The sequence below is a fragment of the Colias croceus genome, chromosome 3, assembly GCF_905220415.1.
Source record: "Colias croceus chromosome 3, ilColCroc2.1".
Lineage (NCBI taxonomy): Eukaryota > Metazoa > Arthropoda > Insecta > Lepidoptera > Pieridae > Colias > Colias croceus.
In genome coordinates, this window is record NC_059539.1 from 6,205,227 (window position 1) to 6,225,095 (window position 19,869).

The 19,869-nt window shown below is 32.0% G+C and overlaps 3 protein-coding genes and 1 long non-coding RNA gene across 9 annotated transcripts; 2 read left to right on the forward strand and 2 right to left on the reverse strand.

The window, feature by feature from the left end:
• The first annotated feature begins 277 nt into the window (after nt 1–277).
• LOC123706071 (transcription factor Dp-1) lies at nt 278–11,776 on the forward strand. 4 transcript variants are annotated; one of them, XM_045655207.1, is made up of 11 exons: nt 278–630; nt 835–956; nt 1,282–1,330; nt 1,402–1,487; nt 1,585–1,754; nt 2,770–2,938; nt 5,252–5,464; nt 6,081–6,229; nt 6,587–6,669; nt 9,573–9,656; nt 10,556–11,776. In XM_045655207.1, exons 1-11 carry the CDS (start codon nt 582–584, stop codon nt 10,714–10,716), a joined length of 1,335 nt encoding a protein of 444 aa, XP_045511163.1. In that variant the 5' UTR covers nt 278–581; the 3' UTR covers nt 10,717–11,776. The 4 variants fall into 4 exon arrangements, with proteins under 4 accessions (XP_045511163.1, XP_045511164.1, XP_045511165.1 ...); XM_045655208.1 differs by having other exon boundaries at nt 5,267–5,464; XM_045655209.1 differs by having other exon boundaries at nt 278–486.
• A 1,189-nt stretch (nt 11,777–12,965) lies between these two features.
• LOC123706125 (COP9 signalosome complex subunit 9) lies at nt 12,966–13,717 on the reverse strand. Its single transcript, XM_045655288.1, has 3 exons — nt 13,547–13,717; nt 13,316–13,388; nt 12,966–13,148 (listed from the first exon to the last, which is right to left on the reverse strand). The coding sequence occupies exons 1-3, from the start codon at nt 13,613–13,615 to the stop codon at nt 13,111–13,113; spliced, it is 180 nt and encodes a 59-aa protein (XP_045511244.1). The 5' UTR covers nt 13,616–13,717; the 3' UTR covers nt 12,966–13,110.
• A 1,114-nt stretch (nt 13,718–14,831) lies between these two features.
• LOC123706111 (tRNA-dihydrouridine(20) synthase [NAD(P)+]-like) lies at nt 14,832–17,231 on the forward strand. Of its 3 annotated transcripts, none has more exons than XM_045655265.1 (6): nt 14,832–15,171; nt 15,524–15,662; nt 15,835–16,167; nt 16,287–16,574; nt 16,673–16,835; nt 16,922–17,231. In XM_045655265.1, exons 1-6 carry the CDS (start codon nt 15,018–15,020, stop codon nt 17,198–17,200), a joined length of 1,356 nt encoding a protein of 451 aa, XP_045511221.1. In that variant the 5' UTR covers nt 14,832–15,017; the 3' UTR covers nt 17,201–17,231. The 3 variants fall into 3 exon arrangements, with proteins under 3 accessions (XP_045511221.1, XP_045511222.1, XP_045511224.1); XM_045655266.1 differs by having other exon boundaries at nt 15,046–15,175; XM_045655268.1 differs by lacking the exon at nt 14,832–15,171 and adding an exon at nt 15,373–15,453.
• Nucleotides 17,232–18,338: 1,107 nt separating this feature from the next.
• Nucleotides 18,339–19,581, reverse strand: LOC123706112. Its single transcript, XR_006753367.1, has 3 exons — nt 19,507–19,581; nt 18,855–19,049; nt 18,339–18,407 (listed from the first exon to the last, which is right to left on the reverse strand). It is a non-coding gene; the product is annotated as an uncharacterized LOC123706112 (long non-coding RNA).
• Nucleotides 19,582–19,869: the final 288 nt, after the last annotated feature.

The window sequence follows — 19,869 nt, forward strand, 5'->3', positions numbered from 1 at the left end:
CGTCTCTAAATATAAATTAGAGTTACTTTTGTACTGTGTTACGTATTAAATTTTGACCAAATTATTTGTAAAAATTATTAATGAGGAAGCTTGAGGAAGCTACAAACCTTCTACAAACGGACAAAAAATAAATAAATCGTTGTTTATAATCTATGAAATATGCCTTTGTTCTTCGACAGATGTCACTGTGAGTTTCGCGCCTTTTCCGGAAATAAATCCGGCGGGGCTTTCTGGTTTTGGGTACACGTGAACAGCGTCATCCAATCAGCTGGTAAATTTTAAGACCGGCGCCACTTTGTCATCAATGTTGTCCACAGTGATTGTTTAAACTTTTTCATGAAATATTCTAATTAAACATTTATTGTGACTTTGTTTTGTGTTGAGTGGCTAAATCTTAGGGGCTAGGTGTTTTTTATTTGCAGTAGAACGTTGCCTACAGCATTTTCTGACCTTCGAAATATCCCAAATTGTCGCCATTTTGACCATGCAAGTTAATTTGTTGTAGTTTATTTAAGTGTTTTACACATAATTATCACCATATAAACGTAAATGGATACCTTATTGCATGGAGTATTGCGAAAATGTCACAGAAAAGTAGTATAGTAAATTTTGTAATACATGACGCTAATGGTTAGTACATGGTGCCGCCAAATTTCTCAATGTTATTTGCCTACTTCTTATTTCAATGGTATTTAATGTTAGGTCAAAAAATATTGTATTTTTACATCTAGGAATCAGTATAAAAAATTGCCTAGTAATGTGATTAATTATTTGTGCCTTATACTTAATATAAGTAATACATTCAACATAGGACTAAATTATTAAAACTTTTAGGAAAGCCTCAAATGGTTAAGGTAGTGCAAAACCCTAACAGTCAACCCCTTACCGAAATAAAAATCAAACAAACCCCTGTGAAAATTTACAAGTTAGCTCAACCAGTAGAAGGAAACATTAAGGCAAGTTCCTGATCTTATATAGAAATTCTCAATCAGTAGGTAAACAATGAGAAATTTAGATGAAATAATCTACTCTGTATTTAACTTTTATGGTCCACAAAATTTTTTTCATTACCTATTTGTTTTGTGTTGAGCTTTAATAGTGCAGCTTTAGCTTTAGGTAGGAATTCCATATGATTCATTAGGGTATCCATTGTTACCTTTGTTTTTTTTTATTTATTTATAGAATATAATTAAATATTCTAATGTAATTTTGATTGATTGTGTATGTACAAGTATAAATGTTATTTTTACAATGCTGTAAATTTAGCCCTATCTTTTCCAGCCTCAAGCATATCAACCTATTAAACTGACTGGCATTAAATGTACATCAGGTATGTTAGATTATTCAATATGTGAAGTGCAAGCAAAGTCTATATAAATTTTATGAGTTTATTTCTTTCAGAGCAATTAGAAGAATCTCTTACTTTTTCTACACCACAAGAAGTTGCTACATGTGTTGAGCCTGAAACAAAATTGAATAAATCATTGGTGTGTAATTTAAACACAGATTTTTATTGAACTGAGGTGTTATTAAGGGAATGAATAATTACAATTATCAATTAACTAATTCATGTGAAATTTTCAGATAAAAGTACAAAATCCTTTTACTGAAGTAAACTTAGAATTTGTACCTAAATTAGTTCCAATTGTACGTAAAGGTGAATTAACAACAGATAGCAAACAAAGTGAAGCTTTAAGTATGTCTCATGCATCTCGGAGAAGACATGATTCAGATAATGATGCCCCAACAGAATAGTAAGTATTATAATATGTAAAGTTTGTTGTATGACATCTATAACTTTTAATTTAGATGCATGTTTCACAAGGTGAACATGACATACAAATCCTTTTTCTGATGACTTGTTATGACTACATACAAAGCTACTAAGACAAAGTCCATCTTGAACCAGCTGAGAAGTCCCATATTAACTAAGAAAATTTGTATGTTAATTAACTTGTGGAATACTGTTTGATTCATATCAATGGCTTGTGGTTCTCAATTTAAAAGCATTTCATACTAAAATACACACTTGTTATATTATATTGTTACAATTGATGAATGTAACTAAAAAGGGTAAAGAATTTCATTTACTGATCTAATAGTTCTTTAGATAACCTAACTTAAACAATCCTATGTTTTGTTTCTCTTGAATTAGCAAACATTTAGTTTTTTCTATGATATTGCTGATTCAATTGAAGACTAATTAATTTTCCATAGATATTATTCAATGACTTGGTAGAATTGTGATAAAAATTAATCAATTAATTTCACACACTTGCTTAAACATAATATAGGTACTCTACATAATAAAACAGGAACCATAATATTTCTGTACAATATTAAAAAAATGGCTGTAAATTTAAAAATGATAAATAATTTTTTTTAACATACTTTTATGCTCCATGTATGTTTGTATGTAATAGTTTTGACTAAATGTATAGTTAAATGGACAGATTTAATTCAGGCTTTGTACACTTATCAAGAATCAAACCCAATACAATTGTATCATGAGTTCATCTTATTAAAACATGTTTTTAGGGTCCCATACAAAACCCTATTACTGTTCTAAACCTTATTATTGAGACTCCTGTCTGTCTGTCTCTATTTATTTTGATGATACTTTACCATAGATTGATTTTGACAACTTGTATTGGAACTAAATTTGTTGAAATTTCAGTGGTGGTTATATTTACTGGTATATTAAATACAGCTTTTGACAATCATTGTTTAAGTTAATTATTAAAATTAAAATCCTTCTGACAATTATAGCACAACTAAAAGGCGTAAGCATGCAGACAAAGTTGGAAAAGGATTAAGGCATTTTTCAATGAAGGTTTGTGAAAAAGTCAGAAATAAGGGTTTTACTTCATACAATGAAGTTGCTGATGAACTTGTCCTTGAATTCGCAACTGGAATACATGGATCATCCGATAGCCAAGTGAGTTATATTTTATTTAAACCTATTGTATCATTATAAGATTGTATGCAGGCCTTACCCCTCTACAACGACGACGACGTTAGAGGGGGAGACGATAAAGGAAGGATTGATACAATGAATAAAGCAATGACTGAAAAGGGTAAGAAAATGGATATGGACCTACAGCTCCGTTTCTCACCAAACGAACGACAGTAAGCATTCATATGCTATATTTCGCCGAAAAAATAGTTGAAATAATTTAAACTACAGTCATTTAAACATTTAGTTATAGACAAAACTATTGAAAAATTACACTCTGTTCATTTTAAAGCGAAATTTAGTGAGGTTACAGTGGTATCTGGATAAAATTTACAGACTAAATAGCTATTGAAACCAGGCAGTTTTAAAGGCAGGCAGTTAGAAAAAGTTTTGTGACTGAAATTGCGTTTTTTACAATGCAAGTGTAAATTATAGGTTGCCATGTAAATTATCTTAGAAGTTAAAATCAAGGTCCTCAATTATTAATGTCTTCAATATGCTTTGTATTGCCTTACTACTCTTAAATATGCTAAAATTAAAATAACATCATCACTTCTAAACTACAAATAATCACATCACATACGTGGGGGTGATGCTAAGGATGCTCAATCTCTGTATGACCACTTGACAGTCTTTCTGTGACACCCTTATATAACACACACCCTTATAAACAAATGCCACCACTACATTTGCATTATTAATTGGTGTATTTTACTCTAGATGAGATTGTAATACAATAGATGTAGCTGCAACTTTATAAAACAGTTAAAGTAAAGAAAGGCCTTATCAAATAAGTAGTAACTTGGGTTACTTCTACCTTGCCTTTACATACTATGAAAAGTTGTATGTATATTTTAATAACAAGGAAAATATAATTTCAATAAATTTTTAATAATCGTGACTCGCATTAGACTAACCTACCGTATATATACGCACTAGCTTTCCGCCCGCGGCTTCGCCCGCGTTTTCAAAGAAAAACTAGGCATAGTTCCCGTTCCCGCGGGATTTCCGGGATAAAACCTATCCCATATATTAATCAAAGTTACCCTCTATACATACAGAGTGAGAGTATAGTGCTAAATTTTATTGTCATAGGTTCAGTATTATTTGCGTGAAAGAGTAACAAAAAATGCATACATACACATACATCCATCCTCCCAAACTTTCGCATTTATAATATTAGTAGGAAGTAGGATAGTAGGATTAAAAGGATAGGATTAGATGACCTAATTTAGACTAAATTTTCTTACTAATTAAAGGTAACGTTTCTTCGTTAGTCTTTTATGATTTTTATGTCTGGTGATAGAAACGTCCGTAACATTTGACGATGACGCGCAAAAGACGCGTATAAGCAGTAAGCACTAAGCACTTCAAACGAGATTTGAACGCAATCTTGTTACTGTAGGCACATGGGATGAAGGTTTTGATCAAATCAGATCGATTTTGTCCAATAACGAAATCGTTAAAAAATACCACTCATTTCCTTTAAAGATTTGGGCCGTAAATAATAATTATATGTAACTAGACGATTATTTATTTTCGTTACACAGCGGTCGGTGACAAAAAGTTCTATTTTAAAACTAAAAACACTAAAGTAAATAATATTTAGAAATTAAAGATTTTTCAGCGAGCATGGAGCGTTAGTCTCCCTGTGACCACGCTCGCTGCAAAGTGTGCGAAATGTCGGGAAAATAATATACTGAATAAATCGCGTCTAAAATCCTTTAAAAATCTTTAATTTCTAAACACTAGTCTACGCTTAGTCGTAAGGGTGATACTATACGAGCGGTTTTCCCGCCGCGGGAATCCGCTCGCCAAAGCTGCCGCAGACCATTAAACTACACGGGACGCGGTTTATCGCTGTTTTCTGTTCATTTGAACATCACGAGCGAGCGCCAAGGTCCCGCGCCGGATGATGTAACGTAGCGGGAAACCGCCCGTGTAGTTTAAAGCGCCGGTTATCAGCGGCGGTTTGACGCTGCATGCGGCGGTCGAATTTGTCCCGCCTGTGAACCGCGACGGGAAACCGCGCAGTGTAGTATGCAGCATACAACTTTCATATTAAATTGTGACTAGTGCGGTTCAGAAGCGGATTCCCGCGGCGGGAAAACCGCTCGTATAGTATCACCCTAACTTAGCGAGTACTACCGCGTGAGCGCACGCCCTTTTACGCGCGCTTGCGCGCATTATAAATCAACATTGCCATAATATAACAAGCAACATTAACCTACACTAAAAGCTCCCTGTGGGAAAATGTTGTGGTCTAATGTAATACAGAGAAACTTAACATTTCAGCAATATGACCAAAAGAATATTCGACGAAGAGTTTATGATGCGTTAAATGTTTTAATGGCAATGAATATAATTTCAAAAGACAAAAAAGAAATAAGGTGGCTGGGTCTACCAACTAATTCGTTACAAGAATGTACAGCTCTTGAAAAGGAAAAGCAAACAAAATTGGAACAAATTCAAAAGAAAACACAACAGTTACAGGAACTTATATTACAGGTAAGATAACAGTTTTATTATAAGCTGTTTGAGTTTTCAAGAAATTTCTTGAGAGAAAGTGCATTTGTTCTAAATTAATATTTGAATACAAATGTATAAATTTTTAACAAATAGCATAAGACTTGTATTTGGAATGGTATAGAAAATATTGAAAGTAAACAGAACAAATAAAATTAATTCTTATAATAATATTTACTGAAGTCACATTGTCAAGCTATATAATTATGCCGTAATTCGTTTCTCTCTGAGAAACCCGTTTCTATTTCGTAAAGTATAGATCATAATTAACTCAAGAACAAGTCTTTCATCATAAAAAATCCACATAATTTATCATTAACAGATAGAAAAAAATATGTGTGTGTATGTATTATCTTACAAATGCAATGTATGATACATAAAGACATTTTAAGTTTGAAAAATCAGATGTTTTGCGCGAAGTGACAGTAGTACCCACCTCAACGCTTCGCTTATGAGGCGTGCAAAACACATGCAAGTAATAATCATTTCTGCTTAGGGAAAAAAAATACTTATAACTGTATCAAGCCCTCTGATTACTTATTAAATGATGTTGAATTATTATGGTGTATATATTTATGCAGGCTTTTGTATTTTTCAGCATATATCATTTAAAGGTTTAATAGAAAGGAATAAAGAAGCAGAAAATAAAGGCATAAAACCGTCAGCATCATCAGCAATACATTTACCATTTATTGTTGTAAATACAAGTGATAAAGCACTTATTGATTGTAGTATCTCTAATGATAAGTAAGTATACTTTTTAATTAAATTTATTTAGTAACAGGAACAAGCATTGGACAGATTGATTTTTTTATTTAAACTGTAACAATTAAATACCTGATTTACATACTTAAATAAAAATATGTAAGTTATTTTGATATATCGAAAATAAAATTCAATTTTTTATTCTTAGGATATTTAATCTTTAATAAGATTTTCTCATAATATATGAAATACTCTTTATTCATTAATTTCTAAACATAGCTATTTCTCAATCGCAATGCAGCATTTTGCATAATATGTATCATATAACTACATACTAGCATGTAGGATAAGCTTATTCACCTTTTTCTATTGGATTAATGGATTTTTTTCTACTTCCAGGACAGAGTATATGTTTAATTTTAATAAGAGGTTCCAGATACATGACGACATAGACATATTAAAAAGGATGGGTCTTTTATTTGGTATGTGTTATATTATCTTCTTATATATAAAAATGAATCACAAAATGTGTTGGTAAGCGCATAACTCGAGAAAGGCTGAACCGATTTCGATAATTATTTTTTTATTATATTCCTTGAAGTACGAGGATGGTTCTTATGTAGAGAAAACGTAAATATGTACCACGGGCGAAGCCGGGGCGGACTGCTAGTCTATAATATAAAAATGAATCCTAAAATGTGTTGGTAAGCGCATAACTTGAGAACGGCTGAACCGATTTCGATAATTCTTTTTTTATTATATTCCTTGAAGAACGAGGATGGTTCTTATGTAGAGAAAACGTAAATACACCACTATTTTTAAATCAGTACAAAAACTTTAAGGACTTGTTAGCGAATACTTTATTATCGTGATCATGATGTTAGAATTACATAATATCGATAGATAGCAAAGATAAAATCATTTGTTTATTTAAGAAAGTCTCACTAAAATCATAGACACATTGCAGAGTTCATTCACTTATTCATTGATAGTATTACCTAACCTTGGGCAATAAAATGAAACAAGAGATGTAGTTACTAACTTTATTTATTTTAATTTCCTAAATTCAAATCTCCCCTTCATACTTCATCCGGGCTTAGGACCGGAATAATTACTTTTTTACAATAAATTAAATAGGTACGTAGGTATGCAATTACAAAACAAACAATATCAAAATCGAATTTTGACGTATAAATTAAGAAGTTAGAATCAGCTGTTTTTTACAATACCTAATCTGTATTGAAAGAAAAAACGATTTTGGCGTGTTTAAGAAGTTAGAACCAGCTGTTTTTTACAATACCTACTCTGTATTGAAAGAAAAAACGATTTTGGCGTGTGAAGTTAGAATCAGCTGGTATTTACAATTATCTTAACTAACCTTACAAGTATTTCAATAATAAAATTGTCCTTCAAAATGTCCACCACCATTATCAATACACAGACGTGCACGTTTTATTAAATTGTTTTTTAACGAGAGAAGTAAGTAGGTATGTTTTTTTGTCTTTTCACTTCATCCAATATGCGCTGTTTTAATTATTGTTCGACACTAACCGGATCACTTTTGTTCACTTAATTTCACTCCACAAAAAGAGGTCCAAGGGTGTGAGATCAGGTGAGCGAGGAGGCCAAGCAGCAGGCCCGCCTCGACCGATCCACTGACTTCCAAACTCCGCTGTGAGAAATTCATGAACCGCAGCGTTATTCGACATTCGTACTACGTCGAGGATCCTCTTCAAAATACGCTAGTACATTACACGTTAGCATTTTGTGACAACGCCTGCTGGTAAGCATTTACCACGACGGTTCGTACATTTGGCGATCGAGCGTTCGGGACTCGGGTACTATTATCTGTACATACGTACTGCTGCACTCGCATTTTCTCCACTCAAAAAGAACGCACGAAGCATAAGTACATAATCCCGTGATATGAATTGATATGATATTGTACCGGGAAAAACGTAAACAAACGCGACGAAAAAAAGCAAGTTTTCACTTCCGCTAACAATTCGGCACTGTTTGTCCGTTGTCGCAACGCGTTCGGCGTTGGGGTGCGAACTGCGAACTGCGAACTGCGATGCGGGCGCAGGCCACAGAGGGAAAGGGGGTGGCGGGGTGAAGGATGGCGAGCTTCGACGCGAGTTTGCCGGAATTTATCAATGGAGCTGTCCAGCGGACCTATTCGAAATCGTACGCTAGAAAATTACAACACAATACCTAGTGTGGGTCAATGACTAAGAATAGGTTTAACAATTTTTACATATTTATGTGGACAATTTTGGGACATTTCTGTTTGTTAGTGTTTTTAATTATTTCTTACACAAATATGATTGGTTAAAGGTACTTAACACCCTGTAAAATTTTATGAACTGATTAAAAAATAGTGGTGTATGTACCACGGGCGAAGCCGGGGCGGACCGCTAGTATAAAATATTTATATGTATACTCAAATATGTTTCCATTTTTTTATCTATTAATTATTATCATCTGCAGAAACACGCGTGTATGCGTATTTATACAAATAGAAATTCTTGCATATAATATAGCTATATATGTATTATGTTACCGGAAATGTATGAAATCAAGGAATTGTATACAAATCCTAGGAAATGTGTACAATTCCGATACCATTTAGGAAATGTATAAGATATTGTTTAATAAACTATTTAATGCATAGATATCCTAGGAAATGTATAAAGAAAATGATTTCTGTAATAAAACACTGTATCGGGTAACAGTCTTACCGTAAAATAATAATAATATATGTATATCATATTATCTTACTAATTAAGTAATTAACATTTCTTAAATCAACTTATATTCAATCAAATCAAATTTTCATTTGGTAAGTAATCAGTCCCCTCGTCCCGCTGTCCCCGTGTACACGTCCCAGTCGGATTGTATAATCCGCCGTATTACAAACGGCCGGCATTTTGTAATATGCCGAAATTCGTCTTTTTCCATAATTTTACAAAAAGACGGTCGCGAGCCGACGGAGCCCCACCTATTTTTCTGTAGTTTTTGAAAACACAAACCTAACCTAACCTAACCCCCTTATCCAAACCAAAAATTTCTGATTACGAATTTTCGGCTCTCCCCCCCTCGTCCCGCGTACCTTCCAATACCTTAGATATTTTACATTTCCGATTGCTATTTAGGAAATGTATAGATTTCCTAGGCAATGTGTATAAAATAATTTATTTCACACATTTCCGAGCGATTTTAGGAATTACATACATTTCCTAGGAATTTTATACAATGACGGATTACATAAATTTCCGTTAACATATACATAAGATCACGCATCATCGCGCTACACTGCATAATGCGGTGCAGTTTGCCCATTGCCTAAATGAATGTTAAAATTGTTACTATTTATTTTTTTCAGGTTTAGATAAAGGAGAATGTTCAGAAGAAGATATTGAAAAAGCGAAAAGTATGGTTCCCAAATCGTTAGAATGTTATGTTGAACGTAAGTAGATTTTTGTTATCATTTTAATATAAAATTCCATACTAATATAAGTAACTCTGTCTGTCTGTCTGTTACTCAATCACGCCTTACTTACTGAACCAATTTGCATGAAATTTGATTTAGAGATATTTTGATACCCGAGAAAGGACATAGGATAGGTTTTATCCCGGAAATCCCACGGGAACGGGAACTGGTTTTTCTTTGAATGCGCGGGCGATGCCGCGGGTGAAAAGCTAGTTTTAATATAAAATTTATTTCATGCCAAGATCGTTTAAAAATATGTAGGTACTAGGTTTCTGCCCGCGGCTTCGCCCGCGCAGTCAAAGAAAAACCCGCATAGTTCCTGTTCCTGTGGGTTTTCCCGGATTGCGTTATTTTCCCGGGATAAAAAGTAGCCTATGTCCTTTCTCTGGTATCAAAATATCTCCATACCGAATTTCATGAAAATTGGCTCAGTAGTTTAGGCGTGATTGAGTAACAAACAGACAGACAGAGTTACATTTTATAATATTAGTATGAATTAAGTGTCCATTACTCAAATAAATGAACTTGCGGTCACTATTGCTCATGCTAAAAATTTTTGTCTTATATTTACTACTGATTTAAAATATCCTATCAAGATTAGTTAGCACAAACCATGCACAAACAAGAACTTAATGGTTCACTTCTAATATTATCTCTCATTGTATAACCCCATTTTACTAATTCAGCCTTTCAGTTGATACTCATGTTAAGGGTGTCCCAAAAAATGTGGTGCATCCACAATAAATTTTTTGCAAATGTTGCTCTGTTGTTATCACAAGTATAGTGTAGTGTAGTAAAACAGCATAATTATTATAGGAAGCCTAATCTCCATCAAATAGCAAAACATTAAATTCAATATTTTCTTTGCATTTCAGAAATGGCAAGAGGGCTCAGCAATAACCTTTCAGATATTCTCGATGAGGAATATTTAGAAGAAGGCGTGGATGATGAAACGTTAGGTGAAGCAGATGTTGATGATGATCAGGAAGCTGATGCTAATGAATACAGTGAAGACAGTAGTGACGTTGATGTTTAACAAAGTACTGTTGTTATATTTGGTCTGGGATTTAGTTCAACAATATATAATTTTGAATCAAAATGCACTTTTAAGTGCAGAATTATATTACAGTTAAATTTCATATTGTACTTTAACATAATATAGGTGTGGAATTTATCATTTTGATAAAAAATATTTATTTGTCTTATAAATAATAATAACCAGTCATAAAAGCAATAAAAATTATATTTGTTATGTTATCCAAGTCCAAATGTTTGAATTAGATTTATTTAATATGCATCTGCATTATATGTCAACTGCATTTTTAATTTTTTATTTAAAAGTCTTAATAACATCATTGGGAAAAAGTTCCCAAAACAAATATAAATTTATAATGATTATTTTTATTTCAACAGGCTTCACATAATCACATCAATATTTAGGAATTCCAATAATGAATTTACTACGGCTACTACTAAGAATACAAAGAGGTAGAAGCGGCATACGCGTAAACACACGTTCCGTTTGAAGTCAGCTAATTTCGCTTCGTTGTGTTTAGTCTGTCACGTTGCTAACTCTTTTCGGCTAATGGTATAAATGTATATTCTATCTTTGTCTAACGCGGAACGGCTTTAACTGCTAGCTTGTTCGCATATATACCGCTTCTACGTCAGTTTATTTATGTATTCTTTACGATAAATCGCGCCAGCCAATAATAGAACGTAACAAGAATCAATTTAAAATAAAACCCTGGGCTGGTCGTTTCGATGTCCATCGTTTTAGTGTTGGTGTTTAATTATAATAATCAGATTAAGCCTTAACCTCTTGCATACAATGTATGACTGTTTGCATTCATTTGCAGAAGAATTATATGCCTCCCATACTTTTGCGATTTTTTGTGAATGTATAAGTGTGATGTTAATTGGTCCTAGATTTTGAAATCTTCCGTTTCTTGATAATATTTCTCGACAGCCTCTACAGAAACGCCCTTTCTAGCCAAAGGCCTTGACATATTTTTTTGCTCATTTCTTTCCACGTTCACTACTAGGCGTGATTAATCGTATGATGACAATTATTAACTTGAAGACTAAATTACTTACCTAATTCACTCAGTTACACACACAGTTATGTGAAGCACGATTCAAACTCAAGTTTAATAAATTATGCATTTTTATATCCCAATGATGGATGGAGATTGTGTAGTTTTAACTTTTATTATTGTAATAAAGGTACCTGTATTATGTGTAAAATTGTATAAATGTTATAAAATAATAGGAAACAGTAACTTTATAATAAATATACACTGATTTTAAGACAAATTCATATTTGTTGATATGCATTATGCATTGGTTGTATAATGCCAAGATGCATTATAAAGTAATAAAAAATGTTTTATTGTTTTTAACCTCCATAATAACAATAATGTGGGATTTTTCTAGTTTTAATTAATTACTATAAGATAACCTTATTATTTTGAACTACAAATGCTCAAGTCATTCTTTATGAAATTATATGAATGACTGTTGACTGTTTCATTTGTACATTTTTTTATGTTCAAAAAGTAGAAAATAAAATGATTATCTGGATTGTTAAATTTGATCTCAAATGAAATTTAGGACAATCACTTATTGAGGCACAGTATTTTTATGATATTTTTGGGGTATTGACTGAATGCACTAGCTGTTACAATGTACAAGATCAGATGACAAAACGTTTTCAGCATATCTATCATTTATAGAATAGATTTCATGTTAAAGAGTATAAATAAAATAATTAAATATTTGTTTTGTTTAATTTTTCTCCTAGAAATACTTATTTTTGTTAATCTTCTGACCGGCTATCAAACTAGTTATCAATTTTCTTCTTCATGGTACCACTAATAGTATCTTAATGCACACAATAAAATCATAGAATAGGTAGTCGAAAATGTACATTAAATAATATTTCTTCAAAAAAATACATACTTGGGGGGTGATCTACAATTATACCAAAACCAAAAATTGAGTTTTAAGAATTTTTGGTCTGTATGTCAAACTAAACTCAAATAGTACTGCATGGAATTACTTCAAATTAAGTACAGCAATAGCTTGAGAGCTGAGGAAGGACATAACTAGGATAGGTTTTATCCCAGAAATCTATGCAAGATTTTTCTGACTATGCAGGTGAAGCTGCTGGCATATTATAAAGCTAAAAACAACATATTTTCATGAATTGCTGAAAAGATAATATGAAATGACATAATATAGAAGTTTGTTACAAATGGGTATTAAATAAAATTCTTTGTTAAGTTTTAATAAACCATACTCTTATATTTATTTGAAAATTGAATACAAGAAAGCAAGCTTTTCAACATAATAGGTGGCCATATTTGAAATGTCTTTACTTCCGTTGTTAAAATTAATAGCTAATATAAAATAAAGGATTTTCCTATTGTTATTTTAAATCATCATCATCAAACAAATCTTCAAAATCTGCAAACAGAAAAAAACAGATTAAATTCTATCTAATTCATATAATAATAATATATTGGTAGTTATATTTTTTTGTTATTTGAATAATAAGTGGTGTTACAATCATAATCACATCTGTCTTCTATCTATATAGATTTTTAACAAACAACAATTGGATGATACTCTACCATTAAAAAAGTCTCCATGTACTGCTTTTTCATTAGCAGCTAAATCCATTAAAAGGTTGGAAGGTCCACCAGCCTAAAAATATCAATAAAACAATTATTGTACTATTGTTACTTAACGTCAGTAGTACCTTTAAGTGTGGTGATATACTGAACATGTACTTAATATTTGTGTACAAGATGAGTGCACAAAAAAGAAGTCATTTGTTTGTTTCTATAATAATATATACATACTTCCTCTAAATCCATGTAAGGTCCCACTCCTTCAGGAAACATTTCATCAGCAGCCACAGTAGGTTTCATTTTTTTACTGACGTGCGTTGACTCGAATGAATTATCCAATTTAATGTTCGCTAATTTTAAGATGTATAGTTTTAATATCTTCTCCTGCTCTAGAAATATATTTTATAGATTTATAGTATTTGATAATCTCAAACTGTATCGGCTATAAAAAAAAAATATTGATATTTTTATATAAAATCAATAAAGTAATTCAGATTTGTAAATGACACAAGCTCCTGCACTAATACAACAATATTTCTAATGGTATCTTATTTACGTAATTGGCTTTTTATTGTATCTTTTGAACACAACACAAAGCACGTGCACAGAATTAAACGAGTCAAAAATTAACAATATTTTTAATGTCAAGGTATATTTTCAAAATATACCTTTGACAGTTTGACATTGACAATTGACATATGACAGATATTATTTATCATTTTTTTTATGACGGCAACGTTTTAACTTTTTGACTTTTTCTAAGTTCTATGTAAAATATTATTATAAATTAAAATTAAAAATGAATCGCTAAAGGAATTGATATTTTCTTTTCTAAGCGTAAAAATCGAAAACGGATCGACCAATTCGGCTAATTTTTTAACGTTCATGTACGCCCAAGGAAAGCCCAATGTTATAAATGTGGTTATAAAGCATTATGCAACACAACTTAGCTGAATGATATGCATTTTCTTCTGACTTCTGAACCGAAATTATAATAGTTACGCATCTTTAAAATAACGCTTCCTATATAATATATCGGCCATCAGCGCTGACGGTACGCGTGTCGTCAGCGTGAAATTAAATTCAGCCTTAGGGCGTATTCGTTTCGTTTCAAGCGCTTATAAGTTTCAAGCTTTCTTTCTGAATACGCCCTTAGAAAATATCGTTGCTTTTTGACACAGTTACTGATATTTCTTGGCTTAAATTTTATCACTAGCTGGTCTTAACGTAATGATATAAAGCATATAGCGTACCGCGAAAAATGGGCTATATAACACCGAAATGATTTTTCAAATCGGGCCTGTAGTTCCTGAGATTGATGCGTTCAAACAAACAAACAAACTCTTCAGTTTTATAATACTAGTATAGACTTAAAAGACTCGTAGCCGAACCATTAAATCTTCGAAAAAAAAAAGGAAACTGACATTTCATTTTGACACATCAGGATGACATTGACACTTGACAGGGTCATCAGCCTGTGATACCGGTGATCATCAGTGATCACAGATGTGAGAATTCCGGAATTGTGAGATACTGTGAGATATGATATTCGAACATAACCTTTAAAAGTTAAAACATGAATGATAACTTTATAGGTACTAAATTAATATTAGCTATGTCCTCATATTAAGATGTAAAAATCTAATGAAAGAGTTAAGTGATTTTCAATTAATTTTTATCAACTACATTTATTCCAATCAAAATGCTTTCATATGAAAATAAAGTTATCTTGGCTCCAATGGTGCGTATTGGCACTTTACCTATGCGAATATTAGCACTCCGATACGGAGCAGATATTGTGTATTCGGAAGAATTGATAGATTGGAAACTTTTGCGCTCAAAACGCAGATATAATGGTAGGTATGTTGTTCACATAAAATAAATTAAAAATCAAGTATTTAGTAATAATATTTATTTGTGTGGCATCTGTAGCAATTATACTTGTATCTGAGGGCACGGTAGTGCCCCCGCCAAGACGAGCCAAGCGAAGCGCACAGGCACTACCTACCTTTTCTCGAAGCACTTCGACGTTTTTTTGAATAGATATAGCTCATCTATCTATTTGATAGAAATGAGGAGAACAAATTGTTCCTTCTGACACAGTAATCTTTCATTTATTTAACATTTTCAATAAATGAGTATGTATCTGTATAATTAAATGATTGCTTCACAAATGCAATAGTTGACTAGTTGATTTTAAATTTGTAGATATACTAAAAACAGTGGACTATGTGGATCAAACTGATGGAACCATAGTGTTTCGTACATGTGCGGAGGAAAATGGAAAAGTAGTACTGCAGCTTGGTACCTGTTGTGCAGAAAGAGCTTTGAAAGTGGCAAAACTTGTGTATGTTTAATGTATTTTTATGTTCAAATTTATGCATATATTTAAGTACCTAAAATTTAAATTTTTGAAGTATAAAATGTAGAAGAGTAATTTAAAAGAATTAAAATAAACTTGGCTAGAACTTGTCCGTACTAATATTTTGATTATGCAAATATTAAATAATACTTTTCAGAGAAAATGATGTTGCAGCAATTGACATTAATATGGGCTGCCCTAAAGAATTTTCCATTAAAGGTGGCATGGGTGTTGCACTATTAGAGCAGCCAGATAAGGCTTACAATATTTTAAATAAACTTGTAAATAATCTCTCTATACCAGTCACTTGCAAGATCAGAATTTTAGAGACTCCAGAGGACACACTGAAATTAGTTGAGAAATTGGCAAGTTCTGGAATAAAAGCTATAGCCATTCACGGAAGAACAAAGCATGAAAGACCCCAGCATGCTGTACATACTGATATTATAAAATATGTTGCAGAAAGATTGTCTATTCCTGTCATAGCAAAGTAAGTGTAGTTGTTCAAATTATAAGAGAGCCTACATATTATATAATTCATTAAAGTTTTTTGTTTTTAGTTTGTATCTATTATCATAGACTAAAATTAATTTTTATATTTTGTTCTAGTGGTGGTTCAAAAGAGATAGAAAAGTACACAGATATAATAAAATTTAAAAATTTGACCGGATGCTCAAGTGTCATGCTAGCAAGAGCTGCTGAATGGAACTGTTCAATATTCAGAAAAGAGGGTTTATTGCCTATGGATACGGTAATTAAAGAATATCTTAAACTTGCTATAGACTTTGATAATTCACCTTCAAATACAAAATATTGCATTCAAAATGTTCTACGAGAATTACAAGATACACCCAGAGGAAGAAAATTTTTAGACTGTCAGACCCAAGAACAAATTAGGTAAGTTATTACTTTAGGAAGGTTACTTTAGAAAGCAGAAATCCATAATAAATGGATCCTTTTCATAAAGGAATATACTCTAAATAATTTGTTTACAGTGCAATATGGGATATGGATGAATATTGCAGAGAGAAACAGAGCCTTTATCAAACGTTGGGTATAAATGGTAGATGGCAAGTGAATCCAGATGAACTACAACCACCCAACAAAAAATTTAAAACCACAGAAAATGAAAAACTGGATGATATTGAACAAATTAAGGTATGGTATATTTTCATATTTTTTTATAAAATCAAAACATTATATTTTTTATTACAGTAGTTAACCATTTATGGATATCTTTACAGGTATGTTTTATCCGGGCCAATTTCACTGATCTGACATTGCCAAAAACGGAACTCCATTGCTGGGCTGCCAAGAATGGCCATAAACTACCAACATATGAAACACAACAAGTGCAGAAACTTTTCAGAACAATATTGACTTTTAATGGGAAAAAATATACTTCTTCATTTTGGGAAAAGAACAAAAAATTTGCAGAACAAGGGGCTGCTTTGGTCTGTTTATTTTCCTTGGGTCTTAAAACTAGAGAAGATTTGATTGATCTTGGCAGTATAATAAAATGAATGAAACATCAAAAAAACTTTTTCATTCCATTTTATTTTCTTTAAATTGTTGATTTTTTATTGTTTCTATATTGTCTACTAATTCTTTATCAAGTTTTTCGAGTTCGGAATTGAGAACATCATGTTTTTGTAAGCCCTGGTTCAATTTCTTCAGATTTGTATAGCAATCGAAGGCTTCTCGTAATGGATCATCATCAAGGCTTAATTGCACAGGCTCTTCCAATTGTAGAATACCTGAATCCGATAAATCTTCCAAAATACATTGCGGAGATGGTAAATTTGGAATTGGATGTTTGGTATTATCCATTACTTAATGGATAAATTCCCTGGTACTTATATGAAATAGCTTAAAACAGTCAAACCGTTATGTTTTTGGTATTATCATGAGCATTAATAATTCAATAATCAATACATACACGAATACGTTCACACTTCTCAATCCCAAAACATTTGATTGACAGACTTTAACGACTTCGACTTTTTCCTTAGCACAGAGCAATGAATAAGGAATCACATGGAAGTGACATACCTACAAAAAAAGTGTGGCCGGCGCCATATTGCTTGTAACAAAACATGGCGGTGTTTAGTGCCGAGAATATATCGATAAACATTATTATGTTTATCGATATAAAAATAATATTAATATATTTTTTTTGAAGTTATACTTCTTTTGGCGCGTAACTTGTAACGCGTGTACATAAACACACACTCTTTTTTATTTATTTTAACTTTATTGTACAAAACATAGAAGTAAAATTACAAATGGAAAAAATGACAATGCCAATTAATAAAATTAAGTATGACGATGGCTGCTCGTGACGGTAACACCTATACAGGGTTACTTGTAAAACACCAGCAACCTCGCCGGACAAGATAGCTAACCCTGTATAATTTGATAAATCCAGTTCAATTTTGACTTCGATATAAGGATTACGGTTGACTTACAATTTGGTAATTTCAGTTTTGAGGAATGTAATATAATGAAACAACATAATATATACTAATATAGGTATATAATAGTATTTTATTACGATGAACAACACAATATACAGTAATTGTATTTATTTATTTATAAATAATAGACAAAAACAACAATAATATATAATAATAGAGAAAATTATAGAGCTAAACTATTTTGTGTAGCCTGGAATGCACTCAGATACACTCTGTTCATTTTTGAGTTCGGGATTTGAGGCTCAACTGGTACCTGGAAATGAAATGTCACAGTTTACATTAACTAGCATTGTTCACTTTACATTTAAACTAAAATGCAATACATTTTAATTAAAAGGGCAATGCTGATGGTTTGAAATTAATATCAACATTAGGGCTTACAATAGCGGAACTTGAATTTATATTTTTGGTTTTATGGCATTGAAATGCTTTATAAATATAAATTTATAAAGAATAGAAAAATAACTTAAAACACCCCATGTATTTAAAGTAAATTGCACTTTCCCTCAGTCAATAACATTTCAACAACCAAATATCACCCAAGTTTGTACTCAAAAAATCATATAAAACCATCTCAGTTTGTTCACAGGCCTCCTTCAAAATAGGAGAAACGTTAGATTATAAATGACAGCCCTAAATCTAAATAAAAAGACCAAAAGTAAATTGGAAGACATCACGTGTCTACAGATAAAAACCTCACCCTGTGTGAATGCAGCGGCAGACATACTGGTATAGCATCATCGTGCAGACTAATCACATCCATTGTTCTATTGAAAGCACTTTCGGGGAAATGTAGGGAACATACTATGATATTATATCCTTTACATTTGGCTTGATATTTTCATTTTCAATTGCTTCTAACCATTCTCCTTTTCTATTTTCACTTCTTGGTAACCTTCAAAAAATGAATTTTTAGGTTATTATAATTTTAGTCCTGACCTGACTTATTTATAAATACATTTTTAAAGTACCTACTATAAAAGCGATTAATCTTACTTAAGTTAAAGTTCATATTAGGTAAATTTAAGTGTTTTATTTTTCCTTCTGCTGCTCTAGGCAAAATTAATTTGTTATTTTGGAAGTGTATTCACCAAAGCAACTATTCTTAAGATTAATGACACAGCCTTGGGAGACGCACGTCTTCATCGAACATTTTGCTGATGTCGATATTATAAGTCATCACTAGCACCCAAATTCATTATTTTACTAGAACGAAAATATACATAATAAAGCTATATTTGGTAACAATTTTACACTGAACATAGTCTGTGAATACTCCTCAATTCAATATACATGAAAATAAGTAAATCAGCAAAGTAATAACTAATATTTCAGTCAAAACGTATACATACCGGTGCAAAGACAAACTTTTCTAGTTTTCATTCTTTCCGGAGCCACATCCCACAATACTGCGCTTTGGTATTATGGGCGTATTCAGAAAGAAAGCTTGAAACTTATAAGCGCTTATCGGCGCTTGTCATGTTCATATATTTTCCTGCGCGGGTTACCAGCGCTGACAATCGCCGATAAGCGCTTATAAGCGCTTATAAGTTTCAAGCTTTCTTTCTGAATACGCCCTATGCCACTATTTGTCCTTGACCACTCTATATGTTTTAGACACAAATGTTTGTCACAATCACAAAAATATTCAATATTTTTCAATGTTTACTACGGAGCAATGACAGAGCATGTACATCATAATAACGAGAATAGTG

What these genes read in the sequence shown, in the direction of transcription:
- LOC123706111 (XM_045655265.1), top strand. Translation starts at nt 15,018, where the DNA reads ATGCTTTCATATGAAAATAAAGTTATCTTGGCTCCAATGGTGCGTATT. An exon ending in CTCAAAACGCAGATATAATG is followed by an intron (nt 15,172 to 15,523) that starts GTAGGTATGTTG and finishes TTAAATTTGTAG; the next exon opens with ATATACTAAAAACAGTGGAC. An exon ending in ATGATATTGAACAAATTAAG is followed by an intron (nt 16,836 to 16,921) that starts GTATGGTATATT and finishes ATATCTTTACAG; the next exon opens with GTATGTTTTATCCGGGCCAA.
- LOC123706125 (XM_045655288.1), bottom strand. Translation starts at nt 13,615, where the DNA reads ATGAAACCTACTGTGGCTGCTGATGAAATGTTTCCTGAAGGAGTGGGA. An exon ending in CTTACATGGATTTAGAGGAA is followed by an intron (nt 13,389 to 13,546) that starts GTATGTATATAT and finishes TGATATTTTTAG; the next exon opens with GCTGGTGGACCTTCCAACCT. An exon ending in ACATGGAGACTTTTTTAATG is followed by an intron (nt 13,149 to 13,315) that starts GTAGAGTATCAT and finishes TTCTGTTTGCAG; the next exon opens with ATTTTGAAGATTTGTTTGAT.
- LOC123706071 (XM_045655207.1), top strand. Translation starts at nt 582, where the DNA reads ATGTCACAGAAAAGTAGTATAGTAAATTTTGTAATACATGACGCTAAT. An exon ending in TGTAATACATGACGCTAATG is followed by an intron (nt 631 to 834) that starts GTTAGTACATGG and finishes TAAAACTTTTAG; the next exon opens with GAAAGCCTCAAATGGTTAAG. An exon ending in GTTAGAATGTTATGTTGAAC is followed by an intron (nt 9,657 to 10,555) that starts GTAAGTAGATTT and finishes TTTGCATTTCAG; the next exon opens with AAATGGCAAGAGGGCTCAGC.